Source organism: Phalacrocorax carbo, chromosome 10 (assembly GCF_963921805.1).
Source record: "Phalacrocorax carbo chromosome 10, bPhaCar2.1, whole genome shotgun sequence".
Classification (NCBI taxonomy): Eukaryota; Metazoa; Chordata; class Aves; order Suliformes; family Phalacrocoracidae; genus Phalacrocorax; species Phalacrocorax carbo.
In genome coordinates, this window is record NC_087522.1 from 20,648,195 (window position 1) to 20,669,508 (window position 21,314).

The following is a 21,314-nucleotide window of genomic DNA, read 5'->3' on the forward strand; positions in this document are numbered from 1 at the left end:
AGAGTCTCCAAGATTTAACAAAAATCTGCTTCAGACAAACATGGTGCTTAAAATGAACAGGACACTTTTCCTATACTCTAAATGTATTAGTATTAAGTGTAAACCTATACTAATGAAAAGAAGGGGAAAAAAGAAAAATTATGGAAGAGAAAAAATATCCACCTTTTTGGTTAAAAGAAGGAAAACAGACTATTGGTTTGGAAACTGCTTTTTGACAAGGAGAATCTCAAGAAACAGACACCTCCTGGAATCTTCAAATAATCCCCTGAAGCTCAGTCCCTATAAAAGACAAAGTTACCTTCCAAAGTAATCAAAACCTTATGTTCTTTACTATGCCATCAGAAACATAGATAACTATTCTGAGCATTGTTTTGGTACCTACTACTTGAGCCCACAAAGCTGCAATGGTTGAGATTAAAAAGAATTATTTTCTTCCAAATCCTTACCCATATGTAATGGGATAATTTCTCAGACTTGTATTAAGGTGCCCACTTGACTGACTTTACTGTTCAAAATGTAACATGACCTTCTTAAAAGGCTCATCATGACATACTGTCCTTATGCATTCTGTATCTACCTAAATATAGGCAGATATCTGAAAGCAAGGCATTCTCTGAACTACTTCTATTCTAGTAGAAAATTTTATTTTAAATAAGGCAACTCTGTTCTTTTCCACTCCCCCATCTTGTTCCCTGACTCCCAAAGTAACTCATCCTGCAGCTTCAGATAGACAGGGCAGGTCCCAGCTGGTGCTTGCAGGCAAGACAGTGGTATGAGAACCGCTTATCTATTACTAAACGTAGTCAGTACCAATCAGTAGATCAATACAGCTGATGCTCCCATGACAGCTCCACAGTACTTGTAGATGCTTGGTACATGAAAGAAATATGTCTGCAAGAATCTTTTCCAAGTTCTTGCCAGAAGAAGCTGTTCCTTCTCCAGAGACACATTATTGCCTACCAGTTGGTGGGTGGTAACTTGTGCAAAGAAAATGCAACAAGCTTGTCATTCTACGGGCACAAAGCTAACAACATAACCCGTTCTCAATTATCCACAGTAATCAAGAAAACTAAGTACATCAGAAAAACACAGAAAATGCAAACCATATATAAAATGGGATGCAATAACATACTCAGTCCACTCATCTTTACAAAACTTGTACAAAGCTTTCCACGGAAAATGGAGCAGAGACATTTCCAAGATGCTTATTATATATAATGGAAAAGGGATTTCAGCAATCCAGTGACAGAGTCTTCAGGAAAGACATAACTTAGTCCAAAGTTGTTTATCCTACAGATAACCATGAGTTAAGTCTACCTGCATGTATAGATAATACACACTTTTAGGGGGAAGAAAAAACCCACAAAAAAAAAAAACCCACCAAAAAAGACAGAAAAGACCAACAGTCATTCCCCTTCAGAAAAACCTCCACCATAATCATATTCTAATATTTACACTTGCTTTATAGATATACCCAGAACATATATTTTCAAATGTTTAAAATATATTCTATTTTTTAAAATTTCTCTCGCTCCACACAGAATGAAGAACTGTATATTGCTGAACTAAAGTAAACAGCTGTTGTAATATGTCGAGCCCATTCCTGAGGTTACTAATTAATCTTCTTTTAAGAGAGAGTTACAAATCAATTAGTTTTCCTTAAAGTATCTGAAGTCTTTTCCTCCAATACCAGCTCCTACATTTATTCAGTTTCCCAAATGTAATAGTGCTTTCTGCAGACTTAGCTAGGCTAGGATTTTCTTATACCCATCATTTCCATACAAGATCTGATGGTATCTTTGGTCAAAATCACCATGTAAATTCTCTACCTCTACCCTCCAAACACAGGATGTCTTTGAATCCTTCCACAGGCATTCCCACTTATTCTTCCTCTTCTTTTACTATTGCTTCCTCCCAAACGTAGAAAATTCTAGTAATATATGTAGCAAAACCCCTCAAATTCTCACTGACAATTTACAGTGCAGCACAATTATGTACTACTGATTCACTGTGACAAGAGACACTCTCGCTGCTGACATGGATGGTAGAAAACATCTGTAATATCTGTTTTGAGGGGGCTGACATTGTGCACTGGTGTCCCTCTAGTTGGGCTGGTTCTCTGGTTGATACATTTCCCTTTGACAGCTAGCAGTCTCTAGTTTGAATAAAACAGTGAAATACTGGGAGCTAATAGCTTTTTGTCTTAAAAATAACTTCATTCTAAACCTCAGAAATGCTCAGATAGCATTAAGCTATAAAGTCTTAATGGCCTGTTAGCAAAACAAGCATGTAAATATTTTCTTAGGTAAGGAGGAAAGGCCCAACACTTAAAGGCAACTATTTCTTACTCACAGATGCAGCCAGTCATCCATTAACCAAGCCAATCAATCCTTTATTTTACAGCATTTATCAATATGCCCATATATACTGCCATCTGTAAGGGAAGGGTTTAGACATTAGGAAACCTTAGACATTAAGACTGCCTTACTCTAACAAAAAGGGAAACTTTAATAGCATAAGAATAAAGTTATAGGAACTGTGAGAGCTTTCATATTAGTTTCTATTTTTAGACTCAGTAAAAAGAGTCAATAATACTTTTTTTAATCTTTACTTCACAAACTATGTAAATTCATTGCCACAAGATTTGAGGCAAAAAAAAAACCCAAAACCATAGGAAGAACCTGCAAGGCCTAGAAATTTACAGGATTGAGATAGTTAATGCTAGCTCTAGCGAACCTATTTAGGATATTAAATTTCCCATCTGTCAGACCTCTTTGCTAGATGTTACCATCCTCAAAGCAAAAGAGGACACGTGTCTGCATCCCAGCCACCTGGTTCATACCGCTTCTTATTAACTCAAGCCGTAAGTGAAAAGGAGTTCACACTAACACACCTACCTAAACCACTGCAGCCAACACACAGGTGCGTGTTTGCTCTTGCCATCTAGATATAGACAAGCAGAGAGAAAGGCTAAACAGCTGCATGCAGGCATCAGGAAAGGAGACGATGATCTTTAAACCACTGCAGCAGTTTGCTCTCACACTCATAAATGTTTATGTATGCGTTTAACTTCAATTTTAAGTTGGGGAAAACAGACACACTACCATATCCAACTGCAGTACTCAAGTGGCAGACAATAATGCTGTCAGTATTACAGAGTAGCTATTCACCATGATTTCCAGAATTGTAACAAAGTTCAGTCTCCATGCTCTAATGGGTCAGCTGCATCCCACGTAAAGCACCACAAACATCAGCTGAAGTCCTGGGTGTACAAGGGAACCCACTGGGACATTTAATTTACCTGAGTTGATGTTTCTGTCAACACCAGCTCTATGGGGGATAGAGAGAAGATCCAGTTCAGCAGGGATGGGTTAAATCTCCCATAAGGAAAACAAGCTTGCAGCTCATCTATACAGCAAAATATAGCAAGTAAAATGAAAGCTTGGGAGCATTTATCTTTCCAAAGGAGCATTTATCCTTCCAAAAAGTGGAAGGAGAATACACATTTTAAGTTCAACAAGATTTTCCAACATACAGAAGTCTGCTGAAATGCCAGTAAAACTGAGATACTGTATATGTGTGTGTGTGTATATGTATGTATATATATGAACTTCTAGAGAATCATGCTCCATTTGGAGTTGCTTTTGCATCCAATCATTTAAGTTGCTTCTACAAACTGAAAGTATTTACATGTTTCCTGCAGTCTGTAGCACCATACTGCAGAAAAACAAACCCCTCTGGGACTGAATTAGAGGATACAGTGGTTCACAAGAAAGGATCGCTAAGTTAATGTTATGCCCCTCTTTTCTTTGTATGATTTCTTTCCAAAACCCTATCCCAGCACCCTGGCTGTTTACTGTGTAGCACTTACTGTTGCTGGACTTCAGGTCACGGTGAATGATGGGAACAATTGCTTCCTCGTGCAGGTAGTTCATTCCCCTCGCAATCTGTACTGCCCAGTTCACTAGTATGTCAGGGGGTATCCTTTTACCAGACAATACTCTGTTTAGCGATCCTCCACGGGCAAACTCCATGATCAAGCAAAGATTAGGTTCCTTCAAACACACGCCCCTGAGGGCAATGATGTTGGGATGCTTTAACATTGCAAAGAGCTTGGCCTCTTGGCGGACATTCTCAATGGTCTGGCTGATGTCCTCATCAGGGTCATAGCGAGCTGCCTTGACAGCAACCTCATCTCCTATCCATACAGCTCGATACACTTTTCCGAAGCCCCCTATGCCAATGATTTCCTCCAGAACAAGCTCCGAGAAGTCGATCTCCAGGACTAGGGAAAGAGGAGGGGGGTGGGGGGTGGGGGAAAAAAAAAAAAAAAAGATGTAAACATTTAGCAACTGTGCAGCCTGTACATCAGCTGAAGGTCCATGTTGACCAACCTCACCCTTAACCTTAGAGGAAGGACAAATTTTCAATCCAAAACAATACAAATGAAAGCAGTAGTCCCTTCTGACAATCTTTCATTGCTAAATAGTGTGGTAAAACAGATTTTGCAGTATCAGTAAACCTGTACAAAGCACTCACTGTAAATGGTGATGAATTTAACCATTCATTCATTGACAAAATTGTTGGTGAATGATACAATTAATAAAACAGCCTCCTCTTAACACACTTAAACCCTTATTACACTGACACACCTTTAAGGATAAACCCTTATTCCCTGCCCTCAATGACAGTACAAGATTCCTAAAAAGAAAAACACACCCGCTAATCTTCACTGACGTCACTACAGTGCTTAATGTGACGTAACGAAAATTCAACAGAAAACGCATCTGCTCCTGCCTTTGTGCTTTATTTGAACATCCCTTATTCAACTGCCACTAACGATCTTTTAGTCCTTCCCAAATCATGCTTATTCCTCCACGTCTACAAGCTTTGCAGATTCGTTCCTGATGAGATTTGCTAACCAATTCTGACAGTACTGACGACAGTGTGACAAACAGATGGATCAGGCCACATGCTGAGTATTCAGAGCCAGCAATAAGAAAAACATTTTTTGATTAATGCATACGGCATTTTTATTACAGAAATTATATGAAATAACAGAATCATCATTTTCCATGTCCATGCACTCACAGCTATATGCACTCACAGGCTGCCACAGTAACTGGTGGCTACTTGGCATTGCATAACAAAAATCTACAGAAGCAGATGTCTTAATTCAGTACATAAACTGCATCTGGAGCAGATGTGATAAAATGTATCCTCTACAACTGTACACTAAACATAGTTTATGCTCACAGGTAGCCAAAAGAGCCCATCCAGTAGTGACTGATGTAGAATAGAAAACCCACATACTGACAAATGAAAACATGGCTGAATTTACAGTAGACGTAGGCCACTGGTGAGATACCATTGGTGCTAGTCGGTCTGATATTTTGGTGGTTGCCAATTATAGTCGAAGAAATTTTTAAGAGTTTTAAAAGAAAAATAGCATAAGGCAAGGATTTAAGCAGAAACCCGTCAAGACTTTTAATATTTCCCTGCATTTGAAATATCAAATCTGACATGGTTCCCCTACTTTATCTAGTAGAAAGGGAGTTAAGGCTGTAATGGACTTAGCTGATGTAGATATGAGTTCAGAGCACTGTTCTATATTACTGGGTTTTGTAGTTATCACTTGTATATGCAAACCTCTCCACTGCTGTTAAAAGAAATCATGTTGTTGTGTAAGGCAAGGGAGCAGGTTAGACTCCGCTTAAGTAAAATACTTCAGTTATTCCAATCAAATGTCTTTCCCAAGTATAAGCTTTAGTACAACATTGTCACAAAATTGTATGGAGTTAATGAACTCTGCCATCGAGAACTGCAGACTTTTTTTTTTTTGACCGAGCTCTATCTTCCATGAATGTGATTTTAAAAAGTCTGAATTACTTTAAGTTGGTCAAACCTATGAGCTAGAAGTTGACTACATATAGGGTTTATAACATCAACCTTCCTATGCAGTACAGGCAATACATGTGAATCCTTATCTAGTGTAATAAGGATGCCTGAGTTCTTTTCCCTAGTATTCCATGAACAAAAGAATAACGGGAAACAAGATAGAAACTGACCAGGGAAGTCTTCCAAAAGGAGGAAAGGTCCTTTCCAGTCCAGAACACAATAAGGATTTATTTGTCTGTTACTTTGAGTACATCTTTTTGGTAAAGGTCTGAACTTCAAGAATTTACACAACAAAGGAGGTTTCACTCCTGCAGTAGCAGCCTTGGTGTTCAAGTGCTCATGAACTAGCTACAGATTACTAGAAAAGATGAAGGAGTAGATTCTGACCAGAAACACTGAAATTTTAGAGGAAGACTGTAATGGGCACTGGTGAGGCCACACCTCGAACACTGTGTGCAGTTTTGGGCCCCTCAGCACAAGAGGGACATTGAGATGCTGGAGCGTGTCCAGAGAAGGGCAACAAAGCTGAAGGGTCTGGAGAACAAGACTTACGAAGAGTGGCTGAGGAAACTGGGATTACTTAGCCTGGAGAAAAGAAGGCTGAGGGGAAACTTTATTGCCCCCTACACCTACGTGAAAGGAGGTTGTAGCGAGGTGGGGGTTGGTCTTGTCTCCCAAGCAACCTGCGATAGGATGAGAGGAAATGGCCTCAAGCTGCATCAGGGGAGGTTTAGATTGGATATTAGAAAAAAATTCTTTCCTGAAAGAGTGGTCAGGCAATGGAACAGGCTTCCCAGAGTGACGGTAGAGTCACCATCCCCGGAGGTGTTTAAAATACATGTAAGACATGGCACTTCAGGGCATGGTTTAGGAGACATGGTGGTGTTGGGTTGATAGTTGGACTTGGTGATCTTAGAGGTCTTTTCCAACCTTAATGATTCTATGATAATCACTACAGATATTAGATTATCCTGTCACTGAGAATATGCAAAAGGAGCTTCTCTAGTAATTCTCACTGATGAAATAGCTAAAGAAATCAGATGCTGAGTCCTATCACCTTCAGTCAGTAGGATTTCGGCAGTGGCACAACTCCCTTAACTCCCTCCTAGGGGGCTGGTCAGTTAAAAGCCAGAAGACGAACGACCGCGTCAGCCGCAAAGCCAGCCGGACAGAGGGTGCCCCGGGCTCCCGGCGCTGGCGGGTACCGGCAAGCGGCGCTTCCCTGGGGCACCGCGCGGCGGGCGCGGCAGCCCGGCGGCGGCGGTGCTGAAGGGACAGCTCCGGCGGCGGCCCGGCCCCGCGCCCCCCGCCCCGCCGCTGCGGCAAGGGCTGCGGCGGGAGGAGGCGGTGCGCGAAGGAAAACCGAAGCCCTGGAAAGCAAGAACTCGCTCTGCGTGCTGCCACCCGTTCTACTTCAGGGAAAAGAAAACAAACAAACCCCATAGCCCCCGCCGCTGGATGCACACAGACGAACCGGAACAACTCTGGGGTGTAAAACGGTGAGGTTTATGCTTCCAGGTGAGATTTCATGTGTTACACTGCAAGTTATTCTGCAGCGGAAGTTTTATTTTATTTGCAAGTACGACCTTAGCTTTACTTTGAAAATGTATGTTTCTTTAAGGCAGACTGGCTAGCTCACCCAGAAAAAAAAAAAATTCTCCTCTTTAGAAAACTTTTGCCTTTTTATTTTTTTAAGGTGTTTTGTGTTGAATTAGTTTCTCCGTTTTCACAGACTTAGCTACATTCGCACACAAAATACTTGTTTTTCATCACCACTCTAAACACACTAACCACTTTTCTAAACTCCAGTTTACTGTGGCAGACATGCTGCCCTGGGCTCTAAGGGCAGCAGGAATGTTTAACATGCTTTTTTTTGCCTAAGAACTTAAGGACTGAAGTGCTATCACTCCTCTGGGGACCAGTAAGGCATTACAGAGCCTGTACACCAGGAATCAGCGGCCACTTTGACAACTGCAGAGTAGTCACTGTTAAATCAGTATTTACTATACCATAGGATTAAGCTGTTTAATTCAGCCTGTAATGTGTAAGACCCTATAGCACAGATGAGGGTTCTTCAAGTCAGCCCATTGCTGACAGCCTCAACAGGCTACTTTCATCACTCGTGGTACCCCCACTAAGGTAAGATTCAACACACTGCGTGGGTGGCTGAAAGACAGCATGCAATTACTAGCTATACTACTACAGCTCTCAGTGGAAGCAGAATCAAACACTGTCAAACTATCAGGCTATCAAACACAGAGATAAACTTCAGGAAAGCAACTAAAAATAGCTTCCGCACTGAGGTGCGCACGTCTGGAATGACACCTTGCATTACTTGTGCAAAACTTCAATAGTTCATAGTCTGATAAGCAAGTTGACAGTAGACTGTTACTCCAAACAGCTATCAAACTAACATCACCAGCTCTAAAGGTGGGTATCACTCCACGCAAAGGGGTTTCTAACATTAAACTTGAAAAATCAATTCAACAGCAATCAACTTTACCCCCCATTGTTTCTTTAAAAAAAGAAACATAATGCTTTAACATATTAAAAACTTACTGGAGGGCAATAGTTTACCCTGTCATGAACATATGGTTGATAACTTGAGAGAACAGAAGTAGTGTAGTCCTTTTGTAGCACTAGAAGAGCAAGACAAGGATAAAGGGGGAAGGTGCAACTCTGTAACTGTTCCTGAACTATCAAACCACAGGAAGTGCAATAAGGCAGGAGGATCCATAGTTACAAAGCCTGCACTTGAACAGTCAAAACAGGAGAGGAGCTGAGGCTTCAGGAAGGTCTTTCTCCTAACTACCTCAAAGGCAAAACCTAATAGGCATTCGCAGTGTTTTCTGCATGCGGGGGGGTGGGTGTGTGCGTGTGTAATCTATGCTGTTCCAGCACAAAAGCAAGCACCACCACTGCCCAGCCTAGCCCCTTCACAGTCCCAAGGGCAATACTATGAATTAGTGAGTTTTTACCTAAATGCTTTCAAGCAGAACACAGAATAAGAAAAAAAAGCTATTAGTTGTATTCCTTGGAGGTACGTCCTAGATAGGACAAAGCACCTTTTTACTCCTCTTAGTTTCTAGAAAAGCCTACTAGTCTGAAGATTCTCCTCTGCCCCTCCAAAAAAAAAAGCTTTATTCTTGCCTGAATCGTCAATAGTGATAGATAAACAGCATCTAGAAACAGTCATTCCACACTGTTTCTCTTTCCGCAACCATACATAGTGGCTAAAAAAAATGTAGAGAAGAAATGGCCCTATTCTCTGGCTCCAACAAAGGCTTCAAAACTGCACTGAAGTTCACAGAAACAAACCAATCCCTTCATGCCTTCAGCATCACAACTTAGTCAAGCAACCCTCGGGTAGGCCCAGGCACCCAAACTTGGATAAAACTCATTCACAGGAACTTTAGGACAGAATTTGGCAGGGCAATAGAAAGAAGGCAGAGGGCTAAGGAGGACCCTGATAAGACAAGTAAACTTAGGAATTTTTAAGTCAGAAGCAATAAGGTTAGGAGAAAGGAAGATCTTGAACATGTCTTAGCAGTGAATCAACACTGCAGAAAGCAAGTGCTTCGTAACCAGCAACCTCTCCTTAAGTATATTCTTGAAAGGAATGTCACCAGAGCACCCGGTGACTCTACCACCGCTTGGCCACCAAGCTTCAGCCGTTTGGTGAAAATTTATCAGCCCCTGAAAACACAGGGCTTAACAATGGGAAGCAGCTCCCGGCGCCGCCGAAACGCTAACGCAGGGAGCTGGGGCCGGCCTCCCCGGAGAGCAGCGCCCGCCAGGCAGACGGAAGGGCACCGGAGCAGCAGGAATGCGGCTGCGAGGCGGCCCAGGGAACCGGGCCGGGGCGGCCTCGGGCCAGCCGAGCGGGGACGCCGGTCCGGGGCTGCCCCGAGGGGTGAGGGGCCGGCTCCCTCCGCCACCTCCCACCGGGCCGGGCCTCCCCCCGCCGCGGCGACCCCGGTTCCCCTCTGGGCCGACGGAAGGGCCGGGCCGGGGTTCCCCCGGCGCCAGCGGCGGCCCCGCCTCCACTCAGGGCCCTCGGGAGGGTCAGGCCGGGGCTCCCCCCTCGCCATCCCGGCCCAGCCTCCCCACCCCGCCCAAGCACAGAGCAGGGCCGGGCCCAGGCCCGCCCCCCCCCCCCCCCACACACACACCCACCACCCCGGCTCCCTCCCGGCGGGTGGCAGTGAGGGGCCGCGCCGAGCCCCCCGGCCCGGTCCCGGTCCCGGTCCCCGCCTTACGCTGTATGGCGGGGGGCGGCGGATAGCGGGTCCGCAGCTCCGGGCCGCCCCCCTGCACGCCGCTGCTCACGTAGTTGCTGGGAAAGATACCGACGCGCTGGTCGATCTTGCCCGTCCACCAGCCCTCGTCGCCGGACACGTGCGAGTCCCGGGACAGCACCTGCACCACGTCCCCCGGCCGCAAGCTCAGCTCGTCCTCGCCGCACGCTTCGTACTCGAAGACGGCGGTCCATAGCGGCCCGCCGCCCGGCGGCTCCCCGCCGCCCGCGCCCTCCTGGCTGAGCTCTGTGAGGGGCTCCATGGCGAGGCTGCTCCATAGGGGGAGGCGCCCGCGGCAGCCGGGCGCTGCGGGGGGCGGCGGGGCCGGTACCGCCGCCTATTGTTCATGCGGCCCGGCGCCTGCCGGCAGCAGGTGCCGCCGCCGAAGGGGGGGACGGGACGGACCCCGGTGCGGGGCCGCCTCAGCCCAACGCGGGAAGAGGCGAGGGCAGGCAGCGCGTACCGCCAAGCCGCCGCCGCATCCCCCCCCACCTCCTCCTCCTCGCCCGCCTCCACCCGCCGCCGCCACCGCCGCGCATCCCGGAGCCACCTGACTCTCTGGCAGCTTCGGCGGCGGGAGGGGAGGAGAGGCTCCGCCTCCTCACCCCTATTGGCCGCCGCTACCACCCGTCAACGTCGTCCTCACCTGATTGAGCCCCCTCGCCCTCTTGGCCACGCCCCCTACCCGCCCAGCCTCTCGCACTCACCGGTGTTCCCCCAGTCGGCCCCCGCCTCGTCAGCTCTCGTTTCCCATTGGGCCCCGCGGCGCCTGTCAGTTAAGCGCTCCAAGCTCCGCCTTCCCCGCAGCTTCTCATTGGCTGGGGAAAGGGGCATGACACGGGAGAGGGTGGGGCGGCCTTAGGCCGGGCCTGCCGCGGGGCGCTGAGGCACGACGGGGCTGCTTCCCGCGAGTGAGGGGTTTCGGGGGGTGGGCGGCCTCTTCTGGCGTGCCTTCTGCTGTTCCCGGGAGCACGCTGTCCACCGCCCTGCTGTCCCTCCTGCACCCGGCAGGACCGCCACAGCTCCGGTGCTGCCGCCTGTAACAGGGGCTTAGGCCGGGACCGAATCAAAGCGGGGCCCAGGAAAGTCTGTGCTTTGGATTCTTCCATCCAGTCAGCCTGGGCTTCCACGCAGGCGTTACCTGATTCTTGTACAGGGTTAACGTGGATGCGTCCCCGCTGAACGCCTGTGTTAAAAATTAAACAACAGAATTTATTTCTCGGTCTTGTAATCAGTGTGTCCCTTCTAAGTTCTGAAAATACAAATTCCTTCTCCCTGCAACCATCATTTTTATGATTTTTAAAAATCCTTTTTAACATTTATATAATTTATCATACTTATTTTATCCTCCTAGCTTGGGAAGATACCAGACCTTGTGAACAGAGTCTACCTGCTGATATAAAAGGGAGATTTTCTTTCCACTTCCCTCCAGCTTTCTCTAAGATCCTTATTCGATTTTCAGAGGTAAAAGTGGAAATGAAAAGTCTCTGTTCAAGCTTCATCGTAACAAGGCCCACTGATGCTGAATGAGAATCCCAGGTACAGTGACCGCACGCGGTGCCTTCCCACTTAGGTAAGATCTTAGGCTTAGTTTTTCTTTAGTGGTTTGTAAGTGGAGTTACACAATTCTGCTCTGCAAGATGAAATTTTAAAAAACTCTTTACTCCCTGGTGAGGCATTTGTTTCATGTACAGAGCAACTGCTAGTAATTCTTAAATTTTGTGCAGTGGGGCTTTGTTGACCTATTTATCTATCCCTCTGTTAGCACTCTGCTGCTGCAGTTAGGAAGCACCAGGGGTTTGGCTTTAAAAAGAATGATGGAGATCTTATGAACAGTGTGCTCTGAGTTAAGGTGGTCAAAGTGGTTGTAAAATACTTGCATTTGCTTGTCTGTTTTCTGGGAAAAACGCCTCCCCCCAACTGAAACTTTGTAGCAAGTACTGCAGAGAACCCTGCAGGGAACTGACATTTTTCTAGTTCCTTTCTTTTTTCACAAACTTTGCAATCTTTCTTTCTGACAGAAACTAAAAACTCCTTGCCTAGAAAGACCTCTAATATTAACATCCTTCCACACCTCCGTCTCCTTCTGCCAGTGAGGGTGGAGCTGGAGCATCCTCCCCACTATTCTCCTGTTACTTAAGGGTGTGTTTTCACAATTAGCATAAGCTTATCCAGTGTTATTCTGTTGCTGAAAGGGACTTTCCTGCCCCTTGTCACATGCTTGACCCGCTTTCCTGATTGCAGCAGTAGCGACTGCACGGCTGTAGGATCATTTCAGCTCATTTATCTAATTGAAAGCTAAGCCACCAAGCAGTTTCCAGTTTTCAGATAGTTTTCCACCGGCTTTTTAGGTTCATCTGACTTGCGTTAGGATTGTACACGCAGCCATTAAAGGCGGCACAACGAAAGGAAGCAGGACAGGACAGGTGAAAGGGAGAGCAGACCTGGGCCTCTCAGCAACCGCTTGGAGTTAAGTTACCTTGACTTGATCATGAAGCCGAGGGGTAACAAATAGCTGCATTCATAATTTTTGAAGTTCAAATAATCCCATGATTGAGATGGAATCCGAAGGACTGATGTTAATGTCCTACTTAAAACAGCCTCAACTGCATGCAGTACTTTTCTGTCCAATTTTATTTAGGGAAAAAATTATTTCTTTAATTCACAAAGTGGGGAATTATTATGCTTTATGTGAATATTATGCTTTAAAAGTTGTAATATAAAAATTTTAGTGAGACATAAGAAAAAAGAGGTCTCCTGTCTTTCAGCTGCTTGACACTTATTTTGATCACTGCTATAGAACACTAAAAGATTAAAATTACAGAGTTATATTACTGATAATGAGAAGTATGATGGGAGAAAAATGACTTGTGTAGAGGCTCAGGTTGCCTGCTGCAGTGACCTGCCAAGACAGAACCCTGCCACCTTGTGGAACGCCTTGATATTGAAGCACACAGGCAGTTTTACTTCTCGGAGACATCTTGGAGGTTTTTTTCCTCCCCCTTTTTTTCCCACCGATAATGTGTTTTTTTTCTACAGAGGTGCTGTGACTGACTCAGGGAGCCCAGAGCAGCCAGTGCCTGGAGCTGGGAGAGTATCCTGGAAAATGCCCTGAAGAGCCATGATAGGATTTTCCCATTCTCACAGACTTCTCTCTTGGCATCTTTTACCAGCCATGTCAGAGACTAGTTTCAGAATGAAAAGATTGGCCAGATTGGGAAGGCTGTTCTTAGGATCAAGGTAAATAGAAGAGTCAGTAAATGTTAAGTTTATGTTTCAGTAACTGGCAAAAGGCAGAAGAAAACAACATTAAATACTGCCTGCATGCAGTCTGTGAAAGATGACATTTTAGCATTTGTAAGATACAGAAAGATTTTTGAAATGAGGCATGCCTTTCAGGTGAACATATAGCCTAAATGCTACACTGGAGGGTTTTTTCCTTATGCATTTTCTAATAAGACTGTATATGTTCCCATTATTATTCAGCAGTTCTCAATAATGGGAATTATATACTAGATGTAACAGATTCAGTTCTCAAAGTCTGTATCTGAATACACACTCAGTGCTTCCCAAAGTTTGCATATAGATTTTGCTATAATATGTTTAAAAAGGAGAGTGTCTAATCTGCAAAATGCAGATGATACTCTGAATGTAGTTCAAACTTCCTCCAGGCTGGGAACTTCGGACCAAGGATTTTAATTCAGGCTAATTTTTGCATTTACATTTTAAAAACCCAACAAATAATTATTAGAAGACAAACAAAAACGCCAGTCTATCCCCAGCCCTTGTTTTAGGAAGCTATGGAAAGGACTCTGCTTATTCGATTCCATTATTCACGTAAACATAAGATGATCATCTCAGCTTTTCCCCTGTCTTTTCTAGATGTTTGTGCAGAATATTAAACTAGTACTGTTTCTCTTTCAATGGACGCCTTTCCTCTCTCTTCACTGGACTTAGCTCTGTAACAACATGTTACCAGTGTGCAAGCCCATAGTTATAAATCTACACTGGATATCAAAATGTTGCCACTCTGGGCTCCTAGTCTCTGTGCCCTGTGAGGGGAAAAACCAGAATGCTACAAGAAAACCCCAAAGAGGAATGTTCAGAAAGAAGTACCAGCACAGTCTAACTACACTGCAGTCCTAGAAAACCACTGTAGTTCTAGCTATAGCTATGGTAAAAGCACAAGCATATCTCTAACAGCACAGAAAGGAAGTATAAAAGATTAAGGAGATGCTCCTTGGCACATCTGCTTAGTGCAGCTCACTCCTTTTACATCCCATGGTAATTTATATTGCATCTTAAATTAACCCAGCACTAATGCTCTCATTTGGCTTTTATACATTCCAGAGGATGTATCTCAGCTGTGTTCCATGGTTATGTCCACAGATATAACCATATACACGACCCTGGAGATGTATCTCATGCCAGTAGACAGGTTTGTTTGATCAATTGCTGATAATCTCTCCTAAACAATGTAAGCTTTACTGACAAATGGATCCTTCTGTCATAAATTGCTCCGCTGCATGGCTGTAAAGCTGGACTGTGGTTTTTTCTGCACTTCAGAACAGTACTGCTTTGCCAACATCACTTCAGTGTAGGTTTGTTCTTCACGCAGGGGAGAGAGGTAAGCCACTGGCAACAGCTTTATGAACTGTGCTGTGCTAGCTGGGAGACAGGCTGCAAATCTGGGTCTTTAGCATCTGAGTCAGTAAGAGAGAGTGCTCTACTCTGCTTCATAAAATATATATGCTAATCTCCCAGCTGCCTGTATCTTCTTTCTGCATAGAACAGATGACCTAGAAAATAAAAGAAGACTAAAAACACTGGGGAGTGGAAATTCTGGGCCAAAATCTGGGATCTTCCAGTAGATTTTACAGACAGACTTGGCTTTTAAATTTAGTTTGATTTTGGTTTGGTAATAAAATATAGCAATGATTACACGACTATTATTACAGGTCACAGTATAATTTCACATGTTATTTGAAGCATTTGTACATTTATCAGCCTCTCTGTAAGAAAAATAAAACAAAGGAAGAATTCCGAATGACATTTCTGCCTACACTAAATGATATACAGCTAACAGAAATAATGTTTAACTTTGGCTTAGTAATGACTACCATTGGCATACTGTGTATTATCTCAATCCAAGCCACATTTATAGCTCTCATTTAATTTGTTATTGGTGGAGTTACTGCTCATGTAGAGGAACACCAGAACTGCACTGCCAGACTGGCAACATTGTGCCACAATTTTTGCAAGTGTGTGGAACAAAAATTTATTTGACTAGAAGAACTGAGATTAGTGCAATGCAAATGTTCCCACTGGAGTTCAGCAAAGACACTACAGCAAACCTTTTGTGTTTCTGAAATCTTTATAGGTGTTGGTGACCTCAATTTTCCTTATTATGTTTCTTGTGGAAAATGAAGCAGCAGCACAGTGCCCTTCGGTGCCACAGCCAGCATATGGTGCAGCACTTGCTCACGGTGTTCTGCACTGCCTGTGGCACCTCGGCTCCCATTCGAGGCCTTCTGCCCCAAGGAATGGCCAAGCCTGCCTTGTTCGTGAGGGCAATGAGGTTTTGTTTGGAAGCAACAAAAACAAGATGGAAAACAAGATATTGACTAGTCTGTGGTTTTGTTTAGGCTTTAAGGTTGTCAAACAAAGCGTTTTGTCCAGTTTTCAGATTGCTGAAGCCCCCCTCAAATACCTTCAGAAATACAACACAAAAATGAAGAATCCTGCATTTGAACTCAAACCATAGGAGACGGATGAAAATTGTATTCCTAGTTCTAATGGTGCATTAGAATTACAACATACAAAGTCATACAACATCCATTAGATACCAGCATTCATATCCAAATCATAGCTTTATACCCAAATTATAACTCTACTAAATCTCCTGTCATTACAAAGTTAAGGACATAAAATAAATAGCCTTTCCATTTGAAGAAAAATAATCCTTTTGTTGATTGAGGCTGATGTCTTTTTTCTCTAATTTGTATTCAGTAAGTTAACTTATTTTTCAGAATAATAAACCTCAAACTAAAATAAGACCAACTAGGTCAGTACAGTAGTAATTGGTTTTTTCCACGATGTCTTGAGGGAATAAGCAACATTTGCCTGCTGTCTCCATTCATTTGCAATCACAGTTTAAATCTTTAGCAGAATTACAGGAACCTATTTCAAAAAATGTATGACTCTTTACCAGAAAATTTTCTGTGTTGATTTTCCTACGTAGCATCTACTCTTTGCCTAGTGACTAAGCTCCGAGTTGACACTGTATTCATTCGGTATTTCATAAAGCAACTGGAGGGGGATTTCCTTGTACGTACACAGAAATGGAACTAATTCTGTTTTGATCTTTTAGTTAAGTGTGGGCAGAGAGACACATCATGTTTTTATTGTAATGCCATCTCTCAGTACTAGTGGCACAGGATCCACAGACAGCCAGACATCAACCCATAGAGCAGGGATTTCATGTTACACTGGTGCAGCCATCTCAAGGACTCTGCCTTTACACTCCAGAATTAATTTGCATTATCTATTTACTTTTCTTTTTCTTTCCCTAATTGGTGGTCTTAATTGGTGGGCTCTGGTCCTGCGCACCATCAAGGCACTGTACAATTCACTGTAGAGCTGAAACTTTTGTGAAATGAGAGGAGCATGATTCATGGAGTTAGCCTACACAGATCAGTCCCAGACTGCAGACAGTTGAGTGTCTTTGACTCTAATTGTCACCTGAGTAGTTTTCAAAAGGTAATATCAAACATAATTAACATCTGAAGGATACACGCTTCCTTCTTTCTCATGAGGCAGTATTTTCCCTCCAAATTAGGCTGCTGAAAGGGCCTGTAAGATTTGTTATGTATGAATGACAGGCTTTCTGCACATATATATTGCTTAAGCATAAGTCTTCCTGCTCCACTGCCGGTAGAATCTGAAGTTTTGTACCACTGGGGAGCAGAGAGTCTCAGCCTTGGCCCCAAAAGGCCTCAGGTAAGACTCTACCAACAATGTTGATTCACAGACAAGTAATAATCAGACCTTTCTTGAAGTCAGCTTTGACCCTTGTATTCAAAACAAGTAAAACACTTGGCTTGACAGGAAGAGGGGTTTTGAGAGAATCATGATAAAAAATTTTGCAATTCTCAGATTTTTTTTTAATCTATTTTTCTGTAACTTGTGTCAAGCTAACGGGGAATGGGGTATCGATGAACCAGACTCAATGGAATGAGCTACATAATTAACTCACAGCTTTAATGCTCATTAAAAACGCTTACCTCAAAGGTGAGCCTTTCCATTGCTCCGCAGCTGTATCTGCTCTTGTTAGACTCCATGGTGCTCCTAGGGGAGTCTGAAAGGACTGAAGCCTGTAACACAAGCGAGCATCTCCCTGGGACAGCAGAGGGGTACCTGGCGGGTTTGAAACACTGAGTGGAACCCACCATTTTCTAACAAGCTTCAGGGAAACCTAGCATGCTACATGATTATATTATTTTGAATGCATATGTAAAACATGTTGCAGTGAGACATTTGATGGCTACAGAAAGTTCGTTTCCCCATTTTCACACCATTAGCTATCTCACCCTTTGTCGTATAGCATAGCTGCTTTGCTACCACCAAGGAAATATGCCTCCTTTCTAGCCAATTTTAGCGTATGGGTTGTTTTGCCTGCTTAACCCTAATAGAAGGTATCCACCCTTAAACTGTCAATATTGTGCCAGAATTTCTTCACGTGGATAATAAAAAGGAAGGGTTAACGAACCCCAGAGCTGCCCGGGGAGGAGGATCTCCAAGGAGGCAGGTCTCGTTGGGGGTGTGCCTGGGGAATGTCGCCAGTGCTGAGGAGCTGCGGTGTCAGCCCCTGGGCACTCTCATCTCCTCAGAGCGGCTCTGGAGATACGAGACATGACACTTAGAGTAACCTTCCAGCACTTATTTTTGGTCATTCTCACCGGTGAAGGAGAACCGAGACCACCTCCCAAAGCAGGTCCAGGAACTCATTGGCGCTGGTATCCTCATCGGTCTCAATTAACACAGCAGAATGATGAAACCTTTGACTTAAGGAGGGTAAAAATCCCGCCTCCCTAAGGCGGGTGTCAGTGAAGGGTGGGAGGCGGCCGGGGACCCGCTGTAGGCCGGCCCCTGCCCGCCCTCCACACGCGGCCTATCGCAGACCCTCACCCAGCCCCTCGCCACCAGCGCCGCCTTGCAAAAACAGTTTATTTTTCCATTCTACGGTTAACAATGAAGCAATTCTCGCCCAGGCTATTTTTGGTCCTGCCAGCGCCGCACGCTGTCTCCTCAGGGCTCAAAGCTCATTGTTTTTATTCACTTCGATGAAACAATTGTAGTCTACGTAGGACATACTTGTTTTCCAGTTCCTCAAACTGTTATTACCTTTTCCTGTTCCCCTTGAGAAAATGGACCTCTGATACCATGCCAGGTTGCATTATTGAATTCCCTGCCCATTTCAGGGTGAAATCATGACAAAGGCAGGCGCTTCTACTGAATGGGGGAAAAAAAAGGATCACAGAAAGAATGTGGAAGAAAACCTTACTCTGGAAAAAAAGCAAGTTGCATAATAGTGAAGGAATGAGGTAGTGTGAGTCATCTCGCTCATGAGCACTTTGTCTGGTTGCCGTTCTCACCCTTCCAGGAGGGAGTTTGCCAGGCCCCATTTGCATCCCACAGCCAGTAAGCCCAGCCAGGGGTGTATAGCACTGAAAATAGAACTGTGTATAGTCATCTCCTAGCATATAGAAGAAATGATCTCATGCTTGCCCTCAGTAGAGGCATAAACTCTCTTCACTTGTGTTTTGTTACAAATGACACCACTGAACCCAGCCTCATCAAGGTCCGAGGTCTGCAAGGAGGTTTAGAAGACTTAGGTCCGCAGGTTCCCATGAACACCCAGTTCCTCCTTGGAAGACCCTTCTCATGTTCGATGCTTCATACTACTATTACCACACTTTCCCTCCAGCTTCCCTCTCAGAACAACTCCTTTTATCCTCTGAAACTGGGTTGATTTCAGTTCTTTCCTGTTTGCCCTCCAGTTCACCCTTTTTAATCTTCTATGGGACTTATGTGTGCCGTTACAAATCCTGAGGGTGGAGTAAGAGTGCGAAAAAAGAAACTCATCCTTTTGGGGTGTAATCTAATTTCTTTTTCTTAAAAACTGTGCAGTAGGGAGAGGCAGGTTAACTAATTTTCACTTAAATTAATCTTAATTAAAATGTAAGTGTACATCCACATCTAGGACTCCTGGCTTTTTCCTCAGCTCTGCTACCAGCCTGTTCAGAGAACATGACAGTTTCCAGGTTTGTATCCACAGACTGACTCTCAGCACACTTCTACCCTTTTTTTGGACAGAGAGTGTTAGAAAGACAGAGGATCACAGAGACAATGGCTGTTGCTATCTTATTGCTGGGAAGAAGATGAGGTGTTATTATAAAGGATAAGCTTTCTGTAATGCAATCTCTCTTTTTCATGTAGACTACACAAGGCCACACACGCTGCTTGTGCAGCCACCTCCTGCTGAATTTGCTTGAAGGTCACTCTAGCAAACAGCATTTGGTGGATTTTCTGGAGACATCAGTCCTACTCCTACTAAATGCTTTAAGCCTGGAGCTGATGATCTTCCGTCGCTCCATTAAACTCAGTCCCTTGAAATTTCTCTGTTGTATTTATTAGAAAATCTGACAATTCAAGCACTTTTCTTAAAGTTTATGAGATGCTGAGGTTCATAGAACCAGGAGATGAATTAGCTAGTGAGAATAGGATCTGATAAGAGCTCCTACCAGGCTGGCCAATCACGTAGAAGTCTTTTTGAGACAGTATGTGTTGTTTAGACCTGTTACAAGGAGTAAGGCAGAAGGGGGTCTCATGAAAAGTTGGATTATTATAAGCTCTGAACTGTCTACTTGTAAGGCCTAGACCCTACAGACTTTCTATGTTAAAAAAAGAATCAGGTTGTGTGCAAGTTTTCCTGATGTCAGTAGAAGCAATAGTTGTGAATAAAGAAGCTTTTCAATATATAGCTTGCAAAATTATGCCTGAAGCTTTGACTTATAGATATTTTTTTTAAATTTAAAACATTTTGCTTCTTTTCCATCATATGCCATTTAAAGATTTACAAGAAAGCATTTATTTGTATTGCTACCAAAATAATTGCGAAGCAGCAGGGTGAACCAGAAATTCAAAATTCAGTCCAAGAGTCAAAATACTTTGGCCACCTGTGCTTAATTCTGCTGTTACCACAGCAAGACTGTTTCTCATATGGTTTGTGTAACACTCAGTATTGAATTAAATCTTGGAAGTACATTTTCTACTGCAAAATAACTTTCTGTGGTTAAAATAGTGTTTGCAACAAACCCTCCTCTTTTCATGTCATGTCACATGCTGAAACAATGGCAAAAAGATAAATCACTCCAAATCTAATTTTATCTGCTGCAAATTTTGTAATAGGTTCACTAATTTCTATAATGCTTAGAACACTGTATGTAACAGCTATAGGCATACAGCTTACAGATTTCTAATGCAACCTTCACTGGCATTTCTGGATTCTATAAGCAGCATGAAGCAGAGTATAAATCTCTCCAAATGGGTTGCTTACTCCACCCTTCCTTTGTTTCGAAGTAATTTCTGATTTTTTGCCCTTTGGGTTATTTTTAATATTAGATCATTTCCATTGTTTATCTTCAGAAAAGTGTTTCCAGGCCATTCTGCAGTCATCACTGTTCTGGGAAGGCCTATGAAAAGGTGAAGGTTATATGTTTCTCTGGCAGATGTGGTCAGAAATGTATGGCTGTCACCAGCATCATAAACCTATATCTAATTCCTTTGCTCTCTAACAGTTTTCTCCCTGATCATTTTCATTGCTTAATCCATCAAAGATTTCCCATTTCCGTGCTGCAGACTGATAAAGAATGCACCAATAAAATGAATAGACTAATGCTATTAATATGGACAGTGCTCTGGATCCAAACCTGGAGCCAAGAACCTAGCAGTTGCACAAGGCATCCATGCAAGTGGCCTTGGGAAATGCAGATGCCTCTGGATGCCTGAAGATCACTAAAAATCTGCCATAAGGGATTTATAGGCTGCTTCATAATG

The 21,314-nt window shown here is 43.8% G+C and overlaps 1 protein-coding gene across 3 annotated transcripts in view; it reads right to left on the reverse strand.

Annotated features, from left to right (window-relative positions):
* MAP3K9 (mitogen-activated protein kinase kinase kinase 9) overlaps window positions 1-10,713 on the reverse strand; it is a 63,993-nt gene extending 53,280 nt beyond the window's left edge. For 2 of the 3 annotated variants that reach the window (XM_064462362.1, XM_064462361.1), the window contains exons 1-2: window positions 10,158-10,713; window positions 3,872-4,285 (exon numbers count right to left, since the gene is read on the reverse strand). In XM_064462362.1, the coding sequence (XP_064318432.1) occupies window positions 3,872-4,285; window positions 10,158-10,458 (715 nt within the window). In that variant the 5' untranslated portion in view covers window positions 10,459-10,713. The remainder of the gene's footprint in view (window positions 1-3,871; window positions 4,286-10,157) is intronic. The other variant, XM_064462363.1, reaches the window with a different exon arrangement.
* Window positions 10,714-21,314: the final 10,601 nt, after the last annotated feature.